Genomic DNA, 16291 nt, shown 5'->3' on the forward strand with positions numbered 1-16291 from the left:
CAGCAGCGACGGAACGCAGGTTAGCTGGGGGTCAGACTGCTCACCAGGGCAGCCGAGGTCACAGGTTCAACAAGCACGTCGGCGGCTGGCTTTGCACAGGGAAAATGTCCCCCTACGCACCAATCCATGCCTCCTCTCAGCCCACACACTGGGCAGGAAGAGACGTGCCAAACACGTCTGGTAAAGAGCTCGTATTCAGAACAGATAAAGAACTCTGGGAAGTCAATAATCAGAACAAAAACTCCAACAAAAATATGGGTAAAATATTTGAATAGACATTTCACCAAAGATGATACATGGGTGGCAAATTAGCACATTAAAAAAAGTTCAATGTCGTTAGTTACTAAGAAAATGCAAGTTAAAGCCACAATTACATAGCATTACGCACCTATTAAAATGGCCAAAATAAAAAGAACAAAACAAAGCAGAAACAGCAATACTAAGGCTGGTGAGAGTGCACACGAATGCATGAGACAGAGGAATCCCACTCCTGGGTATTTATCCAAGAGAAATCAAAACGTGTTCACACAAACACCTCTTTGCGAATGTCTGGAACAGCTTCATTGACAATCGCTCAAATCTGGAAGCAACCCAGTTGTCCTTCAATAGGCAAACGGTTAGCCTAACTGAGCTGCATTCACACACTGAACACTGCTCAGCCACGTGAAAGGAACAGGGCGCTGATGCTCGCTACATCAGGGACATCTCCAGCGCACGTGCTAAGTGAAAGAAGCCAGACCCCAAAGGCTGCGTACTATATGATTCCACTTATAGGATGTCCTGGTAAAGGACGGAAAACAGGTCAGTGGTTGCCAAGGGCACAAAGGGACAATTTGGAGTGATAGAAATGTTATACATCTTGATTGTGGTGAGAGTTACACACCTGCAAGTGTCTGTTATAACTCAAAGAACTGTATGCCAAAACGGGAATGTTACTGTATGTAATTTATACCGCTATAAAGCTGACTTTAAAAAAAGAATTTAGGGGGTTGGCCCTGTGGCCAAGTGGTTAAGTTCATGGGCTCCGCTTCAGCGGCCCAGGGTTTCACTGGTTCGGATCCTGGGCATGGACCCAGCACCACTCATCAGGCCATGCTGAGGCGGCGTCCCACATAGCAGAGCCAGAAGGACCTACAACTAGAATACACAACTATGTACTGGGGGGCTTTGGGGAGAAGAAAAAAAAACAAGGAAAATTGGCAACAGATGTTAGCTCAGGTGCCAATCTTTAAGGGAAAAAAAAGAATTTAACATCTGTACACCCATGTTCATAGTAGCCTTATTCACAATAGCCAAGAGGAAGAAACCCAAGTCTCCATCAATGGATAAATGGATAACAAGATGTTATATACACATAGAGTGGAATATTATTCAGCCCTGAAAAGGAAGGAAATTCTGACATAAGCTACAATGCAGACAAACCTTGAGAACATTATGCTGAGTGAAATAAGCCAATCACAAAAGAATAAATCCTGTACGATTCCACTTATTTGAGGTTCCTAGAGTTGTTAAAAATTCAAGACATAAAATAGGATGGTGGCTGTCAGGGGCTGGGGGCAGGGAATGGGGAGCTGTTGTTTAATGGGGACAGAGGCTCAGTTTTACAAGATGAAAAGAGCTCCGGAGATCACTGGTGGTGAAGGCTGCACAACAAAGTGAATGTGCTTAACGCTGCTAAATTGGACACTTAAAAATGGCTACAATGGTAAATTTTATGTTACGTATATTTTACCACAACTGAAAAAAAATTTTTTTTAAATGAAAGTGAAATAAAGACATTTCCAGAAAATCTTTTTTAAAAGGACCAGAAATCTTCGAGTCTGGCCTTCTCACTTTCAAGAGGAAGAAAGTGGGGATCCGGGGGGAGCCTGCTCCTGGTCTCATGGCAAAGTAAAGGCAGAGCCGGGCTGGCAATGCAGGTGTCCTGTCTCATCGCCTGGGAATCCCGTCTCCCGGCAGGATGCCTGCAGCCCCCACTGCACTCATCTCAGCGATAAATCCAGTTAGAAACAACCTGCAGTGAGGCACACATTTAAAATACATGCAGGGCACATATCAAGACAATCGGAAGAAGGCTTGGCCAAGGCTGGGTGGGAGGGCACGTGGAGACCTGTGGGGCTTGTATCGATCGAAGGCCTTCCCTGCATCTCTGGCAGCCCACGGTCGGGTGACGTGGGCTTTGTCTGTTTGTTTAGTTTATATATTTTGGCCATGAGCAGAACTCACCTTGTTCTTTTCCATTACACATCGTAATTCCATTTTCTATAACACCCTCTCCATCTGAGCTTGGTCTCTCTGAAGACAGTTTCTGTAAGATAAAAAGGATTAAGCTATTCTGACAATGGTCACACTGGCAATGGTATCACAGATCATTGAAAAGTTATCCCAAAGTGAAAGAAAGTGTGGGCCAAATTCACAACAATCCAGAGACAGTTAGGGCCCAACCATAACACAGACTAGCTGGTTGGCTTGTTACAAGAGCTTGAAAAACATCAAAAGAACAAAGGAAAAACTCACTGAGGTTATACTAACACATGGATAGTACCATACCTATTTCATTCAAATCACTTTTTCTCGTAAATAATTTTGAAAAAATATTAGGATTAAAAAAATATTTCCCTCACACCAAGCCACGTTATCCTTCCAGAAATAAATACCGTCGTCCATTTAATTTCCTTCCATCATTCACCAATAATTGGGCAAGTATCAAACATCTGCTCATAACAAATACACTCAGAATATACACATAAACATTGTAACATACACTCAGAATGCACACACAGAGAAACACTGTAACAATACACTCAGAATGCACACAGAAACACTAACACATACACTCAGAATGCACACATAGAGAAACACTATAATACATATACTCAGAATGCACAGAGAAACACTGTAACACATACACTCAGAATGCACACAGAGAAACACTAACACGTACACTCAAAATGCACACATAGAGAAACACTATAATACATACACTCAGAATGCACACAGAGAAACACTATAACACATATACTCAGAATGCACAGAGAAACACTGTAACACATACACTCAGAATGCACACAGAGAACCATTGTGACACACTCAGAATGCACACAGAGAAACACTGTAACACATACACTCAGAATGCACACAAACACTGTAACACATACACTCAGAATGCACACACAGAGAACCATTGTGACACACTCAGAATGCACACAGAGAAACACTGTAACACATACACTCAGAATGCACACAGAGAAACACTGTAACACATACACTCAGAATGCACACAGAGAACCATTGTGACACACTCAGAATGCACACAGAGAAACACTGTAACACATACACTCAGAATGCACACAAACACTGTAACACATACACTCAGAATGCACACACAGAGAACCATTGTGACACACTCAGAATGCACACAGAGAAACACTGTAACACATACACTCAGTACACTCAGAATGCACACACAGAGAACCATTGTGACATACACTCAGAATGCACACACAGAGAAACACTGGAATCCTGGTAATTATTTCAGTCCTAACATCTGGATGTGAGGAGCATGATTAGGACTGAAAGCGAGTATCTGAACAAGAGAGTGTAGAGCTGGAATCCCCCCATTGCAACCAGAACACCTGTGGAGTCAGGGATATTACACCCCAGTGCCACAGAGATGGCCAGTCAGGAGGCAAACAAAACATCTGGACAATACCAGGACACAGGGGACACACACGCTCCTCTTGCAAGGAGAGGTCCAGGCAATGCTGGCCAGGCTGGCAGACAGAGACAGGTGCCTGCAGTCCTGTAGGGCAGGGGGCGGGGGCAAAGCCGCAGTGAAGGAATTATGGCCTTTACTGGAAACTGGTGTGTGCCAAGTTCCAGCAAGGAACGACCGAAAGCCAGGCTGCCCCAGCTCTCACGCCAGGGAGCACCCCTGGGACCCAGGCCAGGAGGTCCAGCCAGGCACTCACAGCACAGCCTGAGAAACCAAAGATAAGGAACGGTGAGGAGGGGCTCTGATGCCAGGCTCTTGGGATGGGAAGCAGGACCAACCTTCTGCGAAGCAATTTGCTAGGCAACATGAATCAAAACCTGTAAAAAGAATTCTATCCTTTGGTAATGAAGTAATCCAGCTTTCAGGAGTCTATTCTCAGGTGACAGTCAGAGAAGCAGCAAAGACTTATGTGAAAGACGCCAAATACCATGTTATTTTAAACTGCCTAAAAAGAAAAAGAGCCAGACTGGGGTGGGGGAGGAGTAACACAAAAGATATTAGAGTCATACAAATTTGCTATTAGTCAGCTGATGAAAATGCCAAAATGCTTGTTATTTGTTATGAGTTTTCAAAACCTAGAAAATTGTTAATAATATATAGGTAGGTGAAAAAAAGCAGCACAAGAAATTCTATGCGTCAGATTATCTAAACTACAGAGAAACACGTGAATAGGAAAAAACTAAAGACATGCAGAGTGTCGAGAGGAGTGGCCTCATCTAGGCGGCTGACTCCTGAGAGACATTATTCCTCTTACTTCTGTTTCTCCCAACTGTCTCAATTTCCTACACTGAGCAGGTATTAGTTTTATAACCAGGACAAAAGGCAGCAAGGCCGCTATGTCACAATGTCAGAATGAGGGCTGTGAGGCTCCCCGCATGTGTCAGCTCAGAGCGGGCTGTAGATGGACTAACATTTAAATTGGTGGACTGTGTCTGAGTAAGCAGACTGAACTCCCTACTGCGTGTGGGCCTCACCCAATCAGTTGAGGATCTGAACAGAACTAAAAGAGCAGCCTCTGTGAGCAAGAGGGAATTCTTCGGAAGACTGCCTTCAGACTCCATCCGCACCAGCGACTCTCCTGGGTCTCCAGCGTGCAGGCCCACACTGCAGATTTCGGACTTGCCAGCATCCATAATCATAGGAACCAATTCCCTATAATAAATCTCTTCACATACATATATGTGTGTGTGTGTGTGTGTGTATGTGCATATAGATATATGTACATGTATGTGTGTTTATATCTATATATACATATGTACATCATCTTATAATACATTTTATGTTTATATTTTATAACATATAAAATGTATATGCATACACACATATATTATACACACACACATCCCCCCCCACCCCATTGGTTCTGTTTCTCTGGAGAACCCTGACTAAAACAAAAACAGACAAAGAAGGATCTGTTTATCGGTGGAGGGTGCTAAACGGAGGACTGAGAAAGGTCCTAGCACACAGGCCGCCTACAGAACTGCGCGGCAGGAGGCCAGGGCTCTCCAGGGAAACGGGAACTCGCAGGTCCAGACAAAGCACGAGCAGTGAGAGCTGGGCGTGTGGCATGACAGTGACGGGTTTATACACTTCTGGCAAGAAGGGCTCATCCCCGCACCCCCTCCCACCCCGCACTGCTGTGCTCTCATTGTGCCTTCCAACAAGCAAATGAGCACCAAGCAGAGGGGGACCAGTACCTGGGCTGCTGGGAATAAACCTTTGGGCAAGTATACTTATGCAGCGCCTGCTGTATTCCAGGAGTCCACAGACCTGGTGCAGATTTCAACTCTGCCATGTCACAGCAGGGGACCTTGAACACCTTCAATCCATTAGCCCATTCAAACCCCCTCCTGCATCTACAGCTGGGAATAATGAAACTAACATGCAGTCTGTACAAGGACAAACTCAAGCTTCGCACACAGTAGGCCCTGGAAATGCACAGGAAGCAGGATTACATGCTTTTTTCTTTTTCTTTTTTCCAACTAGCAGTGCTAAAATTCTCAGAGAATGTTGTCGAAACTTTGAGGGAGGCCTAAGGTTACTATTCCCAGAAAGAAACAGGCCCCTTACCTTCTCCAGTTCTGCCTTGTGCACCGGGGAGCTGGACGGCGGGGGACATTCCGGGTCCGCGGGCCCACTGCAGCCGCTGTAGACTTCTCTGATCACCTGGAGTGAGTGCAGACACTTCTGAGTGCGCGCAGAGGCAGAGGCCCCGCATCAGGGACGCGCGCCCGAGGTGCACCGACAGGAGCTGCTGTGGTAGGAAACCCGTCGGATCGACGCACCCGGCTTTCAGCTCCAGGATGCCAGACGCTCATTTTCATTCACTCCCTCATCACTCATTCCTTCAGCACAGGTCTGTTCAGCCCGGGCACTGACACAGGTTCTGGGATACGGGGGGAACAGCACACACAACTGTCCTGCTCTCCTGGGGCTTCCATTCCAGCCAATGCAGATAGCACTGTAGACAAGGACCACCTCCCTTCAATGAAGGTAAGCAACGTAAGACAGCAGTAAGTGCTGCGAAGAACAAAAGGTGGCCTTTAACAAAAACGGGGTGGCTGATTTAGATCAAGAGAGCCCCTACTGGGATGACATTTAAGCTGCGAGCTGAAGAGCCAGAAGGACCCGGCCACACGAAGAACTGCTGGAAACAGTCCTAGGCAGGGGGAACCACTGGTGCAAAGGCCCTGTGGCGGATGTGAGGTGGGAAGGACAACCCAGAGTGCTGTGTGAAGCAGGAGATGGGGTAGGAGAGGCCAGCAGGAGCCAGGCCACATAGTGCCTTCAGGCCCAGCGAGGAGGCTGGATTTCACATAAGCGCAATGAGCAACCTCAAGAGCTCCTCAAGGACAGGAGTGACAGGAGTCACTTTCTGGAAGCAGCATAGCACAGAAGTCAGGAGGACAGACTCCAGAGCCTGGCTGTCTGTGTTTTCATCCTGGCCGTAACTCTGGGCGTGTTAGTTAACGGCCCGTGCTGCAGTCCCCATGTGGAAGTGCAGAGGCAGCAGTCCCACCTTCTAACAGTAAACGCCTGTAGCAGCGCCTAAAACGCCCGAGCGCCCTGTCATCACAGCCGGCAGACGGCGCTCACTGCGGTGGGAAGACGCAGCGACACAGGAGTAAGAAAGAAGTACAGGAAAATGGGTTAGAGGCCACCGCTGCAGCGGTTCACATGAAAGACGGTGGCCGTGCAGGCTGGAGCGACCGCAGGGAGACAGAGAGAAGTGAACGGCTTCAGGACGGATTCCAGAGGAAGAAGCCACACGCCCTGCTGATGGACAAGATAGGGGCTTGAGAGAAACGGCCAACTCCAAGATGACTCCTGGGGCTCTGTCCTCAGTGACAGTGACGCTGCTGATTCAGATGCAGGAGACGGAGAGAGACAGGTCGGGTGGAAGAGAAGTGAGGTGGATAAGTTTGGAGGCAAGGGCAAATTTCCAGTCAGAGCTAGAAAAAACTAGAGAGTTCCTGGCAAAGAGCTGACGCTCACGGCATCACCAAGGATGGGGGAGTCGGTGGGCGGACGGCGAGACAGAGCAGATGGAGAGCCAAGAGGAAGACGCAGAGCCGGTCCGCACGGGAGTAGACTCAGAGGGGCGAGGCTGGTGAGAGTCTGAGCTGGAACGGACGGGGGAGCAGGCAGCACACCAGGAGAGCGCCCGTCCAGGGAGAAGGGAGGAGGAGGTAGGGCTGGGAGGGCGTCCGACACATGAGGCTTCTGACAAGGTTCTTGTAAGGGAGGCGGAGAGTTTGGGGGGCAGGGACATGACTGGAGGGGACACCTAGGGAGGAGATGAGCAAAGGAAGACTTTTCAGATTTTCAGAGACAGCAGAGGGGACCGGGATCCAGAGAGGGCAGGGGAGGATGCAGAAACACACCTGGTGGTGGGAGTTTGCAAACGCTCCTGTCTGACCAACTCTATCTGCTCAGTGAACTGTGAGGCAAGAACAACCGTCACTAGCTCAAAGTTGTCACCTCTCTGTGCCTCAGTTTCCTCGCTAGCAAAGGACAGAGTGTGAAGATGATCTGTCTTGCTATTTAACTACAGTTAAGAGAAAATGAGACCCTACATGCAAAATGCCTCCGCCAGCATCTGGCATACGTACATTCAAAACCCGGCGGCCGCTAGCATCATGGACATTGTCACTACTGTGAGCCTCCTTATGACTTAACGCTGAGAGCTCAGAAAATGACCCGGCCTGGACTGAGAGGTGTGGGGATCGGCAGTGTGTCACTATCGATCCTCGGCACCACGCTGTTCACAGCCTCCCCTGCGCTCAGCCACCGTCCCTTCCATTGTCACTGAGCTCCTACAATGAGCTGGGCGTGGTTCTGCTGGCCGGGCATAAGCAGTAAACAAAACAGACAAGGTCCCCAGGTTGGTGCAACTTACATTCTTGCAATGGAAAAGTTAGCAGGCAAATCTTTCAAAATGTCTTCTATTCTTTTTGAAACGAAATTGTGCTTTGAGTTCAACCCAAGCGCCTTCTGGGCAGAAATGGAATGCCCCGGTCCCAGATATCTGTGCAGTAATTCTGCAACATGATCTCAGCAGACATATCCAAATGCTCTTGGCTTCCACTGGTCCCGGGATTCCAGCCAGAACCGACAGGAGACCAGGATAGTGTTTCCAGCCATTTTGCTGCTCAGCTGTTTTATGAAAAAACAATGGAGCGATGTCCACACTTGAGACTAAAACAGGATAAAAGGAAAGAAAAAACCCAGCGAGCTTGCCGCCATGTTTTTCTCGTTGTTGATTCTGAGGGGTGAAAGCACACCCAAAGGTGACATCCACTCACTGACCCCCGCCTTCCACGTCTGGAAGGGAGGGTGTCAGCTGCTCTCCCAGCTGCTCTGGCCTCGCTGCTTTCACGGTGGCTTCTTCTGTAACAGGTATGTAGGCCTCACCTCCCCAATGTGTTTATTCAATCTTCAGTTGGTGAGACAAATTTTTATTTAAGGACAAGATTTTGCCTTTTCTCTAGGGAAAGAGTATAATACAATGGAAAACTCCTGGGCTTTTGTGTCAAACAGAAATGGGGTTTAAACCCCAATTCAATGACATGCTACACATGTGAGGTGAGCAATGGAGACTTGGAGCCTGACTCGCTCCTCCAGGACGTGCACAAAAGGACGCCTAGGGGCACTGAGAAAACTCCAAGATGAAGCCAATGTGCAGCACCCAGCCCAGCACTTCTCCCAGAAGAGGCATTCAGGAACCTTGAGCTCTTTTCCGTGATTAGAGTGTTAAATAAATGGAAATAGGTTCAGTTATCCAGACAAAGCTGAAGTTCACAAGTCCTGCATTTCGCACTAAAAGCTGAGCCCCACAAGACACAACGGACAGACACCTCTCTCTGGCAAGAGGTTTACTCAGAAGACAGCTGTCTTTCTTCTCTCTCCTTTTTCTTTTGTTTTAAAGGGGGAAGGAGCCACAAAGCCCCTTGGCAGTCCTGCTCCAGTCGTCCCTACCAGCCACTCAGGTGTGGCCGCTGAACGCTGTCTTTCGGGGGAGGGGGTTTTTTTCTCATAGCTAAACAGGACTGTCCTCCAAAATTCTGCCCAGGTGACCAGAAAGCCTGCTCCGACCCTCACATGGGGTACATGGTGTGGCTGCGCCTCGACACGGCCAGAGACAGCATGCAGTCCTGTCAGACGCTGGTCACATGCATCATGTATTCACAGGTCTGTTCCTTCTATCAAGCTGTGCTCATTTTCATGGAAGGGGTCCCGCCTTGCTTATTTCAGTATTCCCAATGCCTAGCACATAACAGCAACTGAAGAGAGTTTGATTAAAGAAAAGGAGGGAATGAAGAAATAAACTGGACTAGAAATTTTCTATGGAGAAAAGAAAAGAATGAATGAAAAACAGAAGGAAAGAACCCAGGCAGTTACGTAAAATAAGTAAACCCTCATAAAGTCCCCAGTCCTCTGCACAGATTTCTGAAATCCTCAGGGGAAAAATTGTTTTTAGAAAAACAAGGGCAAGCAGACGAAAGCCGTGCCTGAGCACCAGCACCCACCCTCGCTGATCCCACATGCTGGGTCCTGGCCACCAGACCACCCCCTTCTCTCCTCCCTGTTCCAAATCCGGCTCCATTCTGCCAGCAAACAGAGGTTTGGGGAACCGAGTAATCGCTGAAGTGGCCCGATGCGGTCACCTGTCCGTGGAAGCTGACGCACGCGACCACCTTCCCTGAGAAGCCTTTCCCAATAAACCCACCCACACACCTGCAGGCTTAGAAGACTGTGGGGACAGACCGCGCAGTTCTATTCTCTATTCATCTCCCCCTGCTAGAACTTACATTCCTCGCGGAGAGTGTGGTGTCCCCACAGTGCTTACGAAAGAGATGGGCATTCGGCAGACCAGAGGAGACCCAGACATACCAGGGCCAGGCTGCGGGCTACTCATGGCACCCTGACACCACGAGATTATTTAAGTTCCCTGAACTGAACAATAATTATGTCCCGGCACAGAGGAAGGCAGTGTTGAGAAGAGCAATAAGCACAAGCCAGTCTTTACCTCCACGGTTTCTACCACCAGCCAGTTGGATTATTTCAGAAACTGATGGGGCAGGCCCGGTGGCGCAGTGGTTAAGTGCGCACGTTCCACTTCGGCGGCCCAGGGTTGGCTGGTTTGGATCCTAGGTGCGGACATGGCACCGGTTGGCAAGCCATGCTGTGGTAGGCGTCCCATGTATAAAGTAGAGGAAGATAGGCATGGATGTTAGCTCAGGGCCGGTCTTCCTCAGCAAAAAGAGGAGGACTGGCAGCAGTTAGCACAGGGCCAATCTTCCTCAAAAAAAAAAAAGAAAGAAAGAAAAGAAATGGTCTTTCTACTCCGATCTGTATGTATGGCCAAAGTGCCCCTGCAGATTAACTTAGAGGTAACAAATAAAGAGTTTATCACCCAAATTCTTTGAACAGCCACAAATGAGGTTTTTGCAATAATATGTTTGTTTTTAAAGTGCCATGTTCTATGAGAAGTTCAATATGTATTTAAGAGAATTGAAACCAAATTCAGAATCAGAAATCCTTCAAAAAACAAATTGTTATATGTTCTGTGGTATTTTTGTTTGCTTTCGACTTGAGCCCTCAACTCCAGAAACACAATCTCTGCACATTTTTTAAGGAAACCTGACCACTCTGCTTCTGGGAACGTTGGCTCGTGTCTTCTGACTGACCCCTGCAAACTGGCTCATGTTTTCAGGAGCTGTACACATTCTCACACACAAGCACACACACACACAGTCAGCTAATTTTGGCAAGAGCTGCTGGTAATGGAAGTTGCAGAGCAAAAGGAGAGGAACAAAGGCGGCAGCGACTCTTGACGAAGCATGTGTCTAGTCGTGTCCCGGCCAAACGGGCCTCATGCCTTTCATACCTGACCAAGGGTGTGCGTGACCGACAGAAAAGGTCTCTAATGGGTACATGAAAGCCGTGTTTCAAAATACTGAGAGTCTGGATAATAAGTTGAGGACAATATGGGATAAGAGGAGTTTATATTAACGAGAGACTTGGCGTTTGTTTCATGACACAATTCATGTTAGTTGTTAGAGTTTTTACAGAGACCCCTAAGGGATGACACTAATAAATCACTTATATTTCAACCGTTTCGTACAGTTCCAAGGGTGCATGTATGTGGCTTTTTCATTCTGCCTTTTTGATTAATTCTGATCAGTATTATTTCCATTTGATAGGTTAACGGGAAAGAGTTTGGTGATCTGAAATATCGTAATCAGTTAAAGGCATTCCTGGACTACACTCCAGATTCCCAGACCCTCCATCCGCTCTCCCCCACTCTCACAGGCTCTCATCCAGACGGATACGGCTTATTCCTTTCATGAGAGTTCTTTAATTTAAAAAAAACCTACTTCAATCATAAAGAGGTGGCCTTTACAAGTTGAAATAAAAAGCCATGATGACAGCATTGACTTATTTCACATAAAACTATGATTTCAAAGTTTTACATCATTTAGAAAAAATAGAACAAAGTTGGAAGACACATACTAGCTGAGCTTAAGACTATAAAGTTGCAGCAATTGAGACAATGTGCCTTCGATATGAGGGTCTAAAAACTGCCTAAAGAAACCAAACAAGGAGCCCAGAAAAGAACCCACATGCACGATCATCTGATTCCTACGGTGATGAAACAAATGACTGTCTACATGGAAGAAAATGAATCTTGACCCTACATCTCATCCTATACACGAAAGTCACTATGGATGAGTCAGAGACCTATGTGTGAAGACAGAGCCACAAAACTTCCAGAAGGAAACACAAGCACTATCTTGGTGACTTGAAATATGTTAAGACTTTTCGGGCAGAAGTCAAAAAGCAGTGACTACAGAAGCAAAGACTGAAATACTGGATTTTGGATTTAACAATTTCTGCTCACCAAAAGGCACCATGAAGGAGGATAATTTATATATTAATCAGAGAGTCATTCTTTAAGGCAAGAAATATGTAGAGAAAAAGGGACATTTCATATTCTTGAAAATGTTTTAACTACCATTAAGACATGACCATTTAACATTTGTATGTGGGGCCGGCCTGGTGGCATAGTGGTTAAGCTTATGCGCTCTGCTTCAGCGGCCCAGGGTTCTCAGGTTCGGATCTCAGATGCGGACCCAGCACCACTCATCCAGCTACGCTGTGGCAGCGCCCACATAAAAAGAAATTGAGGAAGACGGGCACAGACGTTAGCTCAGGGCCAATCTTCCTCACAAAAAAAATAAATTAAATAAAATAAAATTTGTATGCAACAAATAACATAGCTTCAAAACATACTAAGCAAAAACTGACAGAAATAAAAAAAAAAATAGATAAATCCATAACCAAAGTGGTAGATATTCCCCCATCTCTCCCTTTGAATAAGTGATAAAACAAGCAAATTATAAAAGACGTAGAAGATTTGAACACAAGAAAGACTGTAACAAAAATAAACAGACTGGCACACCAAGCAACTGCAAAGTACACACCCTTTACCAGCAAAATGGGGCATTCACCAAAACTGACTGCACGCTGAGCAATAAATCAAGTCCACAAACTTCTGTGCTGTGAAATCAAGGAAATCTAGGACCACAGGGGAAGTGAGCTAGGAATGAACAACAAATAGATAACTTTTAAAAATCACTAAATATTTGGAAGGTAAGCAATACAGTCCCAAATAAATCATTAGGAAATCACAACAGAAATTAGAAAATGTTTTGAACTGAATGATAATAAAAACACAAAAGAATGTAACTTAGAGGATGCAGCTAAAACTGTGCTTAGAGGGGAATTTACACTTTTAAATGCGTATGTAAGAGAAAGTTATCTAAGTATACATTTCAAGAAGTGGGAATAATTACAGAAAATTAAGCCAAAAGAAAGTAGAAGGGAACGAGAGGAGAACTTCATACAATAAAAATAATAGAGAAAAAGCAATACAGACAAAACGTGCAGGGGGTTTTCTGGGGTTTTTTTTAAAGATTTTATTTTCCCTTTTTCTCCCCAAAGCCCCCCAGTACATAGTTGTATATTTTCAGTTGTGGGTCCTTCTAGTTGTGGCGTGTGGGATGCCACCTCAGCATGGCCTGGTGAGCGGTGCCATGTCTGCACCCAGGATTCGAACTGGCGAAACCCCAGGCAGCTGAAGCGGAACACACAAACTTAACCACTAGACCATGGGGCTGGCCCCTAAAATTTGTTTTTTTGAGAGAATAAAATGGATAAACTTCTGGCAACACTGATGAAGAAGAAAAGACGGCACAGGGTATTTCAACTTTTGTTTTCTGAGGAAGATTAGCCCTGAGCTAACATCTGCCAATCCTCCTCTTTTTGCTGAGGAAGACTGGCTCTGAGCTAACATCCGTGCCCATCTTCCTCTACTTTATATGTGGGATGCCTACCACAGCATGGCTTTGCCAAGCGGTGCCATGTCTGCACCCGGGATCCGAACCCGCGAACCCCGGGCCGCCGAGAAGCGGAACGTGCGCACTTAACTGCTGCGCCACCAGGCCGGCCCCTCAACTTCTGATTACCATACAGAAAGGCACACAAGGCTATCACTCTCACCCTGATAAATAAAACAAAGTGCATAAGCTTAAAAAAAAATCACAGCGTTTTTTAACTCATCAGAGCAGTGAGGATGCAAAGAAACTTAAATGAACTGAACTCCCACAAGTGAGGAGGCCTTCACAGAAAAGAAGTGCCCACAGCTGCCTCCTAACTGGCAGGATGGCGGGGGATGCCAGCTGAATCTCTAGCACCACACGTGGGCCAGCACATCGGTTTAGAACTCAAGGAACCTCAGTGAGAGTGAGTCCACACGCACGGCCCTCTCCTTTCCCTGCACCTGTCCTGAGTGCATGGGAACAGCCAGGAAGCACAGAGCCAAGGAAGCTGAGTTCAGGGACGTCCCCCCGAGACACAAAGGACTTGGCCCAAATGCAAAGCAGCTGCTCTGCAGAGGACGGCAGCAGAGCGGAGGGGATCCCCCCCAGGAGGTCCCGGCCTTTCAGAGGATAAGGCAGCCAACCTGCAAAAGCAAGAGACACGTCAGGGCAGGGGGATTTCTCCCAAGGCACAGAAAGCAGAGGCAAGAGTGCAGAGGACAGAGAACGGCCAAGCAAACCAACGAGCTGGCCGTCCAGCAGGCCAAAAAGTGAGCTGGCCCAGAAAGCTGGCCTCTTGTCTGTAGCACACCGAGATCTCCAGATTTTCACCACAGCGCAGACCCCAAGCCGTGCGGATGGCAAACTCCCGACCCAGCCCTCAGGTCCTCTGACGGCAGCAGTGAGGGGGATCAAAGTTAGGCCGCGGCACAGGCCGGCTCTGCCCAGCCACAGGGGAGACTGAGGCAGCTGGCCCACGAGCAGCATGACAGAGGAAGGGACACACCCTTTTCTGGAGGGAATCTGAGTTGCCTCAGGCCCTGGTGTTCTTTTCCACAAAGCGGGTGGCATATAACAGACACTCATGAGACCAATTCAACAGACACAGACCCAGAGATGATCCAATGTTAGAATTATCAGAGACTTTAAAACAACCACGATGGGAACGCTAAAATAGCTAACGAAAAAGGCAGACAACATGTGTGCAGAGATGGGGAGCTGCAGAAGAGACATAAAAACTATAACAAAAAGAAAAAGAAAAATGCCAGAAATGAGAAATGGGATACCATGAAAGAAGAATTGATTAGATGGGCTCACCAGTACCCTGGACACGGAGAAGGAAAGGACAGGTCAACGTGAGGACGGGTCAATTGAAAGTATTCACCCAAACTGAAGTCACAAAAGAATGAAGGAAAACAGAACAGAGAACCCACAGTCTATGGGAATACACCAAATGACCCAACATATATACATATGTACAAATGGAATTTCTAAAGGAGGAGAGAAAAATGAGGCAGAAAAATGTTTGAGGAGATAATGGCCAAAAAGATTGTAAAACTGATGAAAGACATCAACTCACAGAACAAAGAAGCTCGACAAACGCTGAGAGAGATAAAGACCAAGAAACCACACCAGACACATCAGAGCCAACCGCTGACAACCAGAGAGAAGCAGCACACCTTAACAGGAGCCATGAAAACACGACTCGGGAACACGACACCAGCAATGCTAACGTCTCCTCAACAGTGAAGGCGAAATAAAGACATTTCTAGACAGTCAAAGCTGAAAGGACTTATTTCCAGAAGGTCTGCTCTACAAGAAACAACTTATTAAAAATGTTTTAATCACTTCTGTAGGGTGAAGGGAAATGACCGTGCCTGGAGGCCGGATCTTCAGGGAGGAACGGAGAGCACCAGGCAGGGCCAGTGTCTGGGTGGATACGAAAGACCTTCCTTAAAACACACACGGGACTCGGGTTCTACAGGGAGGACGCACGCAGTAAACTTGCTGAGGATTCCTCCTGGAGGACGCTGGCGAAACCACGATGATACTTTCACAGCACATTAAAATCACCTTGAAAGCTCTCCTCCACTGTATTCACTAAAGCTGCTTGAAACCACGAGATGCTGTCAAACCCCTACTCTGTGACCCCCTGCAGGGAGTGGGGAAAGAGCAGGAAAAAGGTGGACGGAGTTTATCAAGGTCAGCACCAGGGGAAACTGGTGTCTTGCAGCATACAGCCAATTTCCCTTAAACGCTCCCCGCGGCACAAACTCAGAGAGCTGTTTTCGGATGTTTACTAATTCATTTTGCAATAGGGGTTACGGCAGACAACCCGCCATGCCGTTTCTTCTCTGCGGGCACACAGGAGGATGAGTCCTAGCCTCCCGAGGTCTGGACAAAGGCAATGGGAAGACGTGATGCCAACACTTGCAGCTCTGGCCCCTAAGAACATCCTGCTGTCGTCCTGATTTCCAAAACGTCTTCAGCAGGAAGTTGCAAGTTTACTGAGATGCAGAAGCAGCAGCGTAGTAATAACAGGACAAAAGCAGCAACAGTAACAGCAGCTCACGCTGACACGTGTGCTCACTACACACAGGGGCTGCTCCACACGCTTACAGCTTAACTGAAT

General features: G+C 47.1%; 1 protein-coding gene across 9 annotated transcripts in view; it reads right to left on the reverse strand.

Annotated features, from left to right (window-relative positions):
• Positions 1-16291, reverse strand: part of AFAP1 (actin filament associated protein 1) — a 162220-nt gene that overhangs the window by 53479 nt on the left and 92450 nt on the right. For all 9 annotated transcript variants that reach the window (XR_002807190.2, XR_002807191.2, XR_011437256.1 and 6 more), the window contains exons 7-8: positions 5846-5941; positions 2227-2308 (exon numbers count right to left, since the gene is read on the reverse strand). Coding sequence is in view for 4 of the 9 variants with exons in the window: in XM_023638407.2 (XP_023494175.1) it covers positions 2227-2308; positions 5846-5941 (178 nt within the window). In the remaining 5 variants the exon portion in view is untranslated. The remainder of the gene's footprint in view (positions 1-2226; positions 2309-5845; positions 5942-16291) is intronic.

The sequence above is a fragment of the Equus caballus genome, chromosome 3 (assembly GCF_041296265.1).
Source record: "Equus caballus isolate H_3958 breed thoroughbred chromosome 3, TB-T2T, whole genome shotgun sequence".
NCBI classification, from domain to species: Eukaryota; Metazoa; Chordata; class Mammalia; order Perissodactyla; family Equidae; genus Equus; species Equus caballus.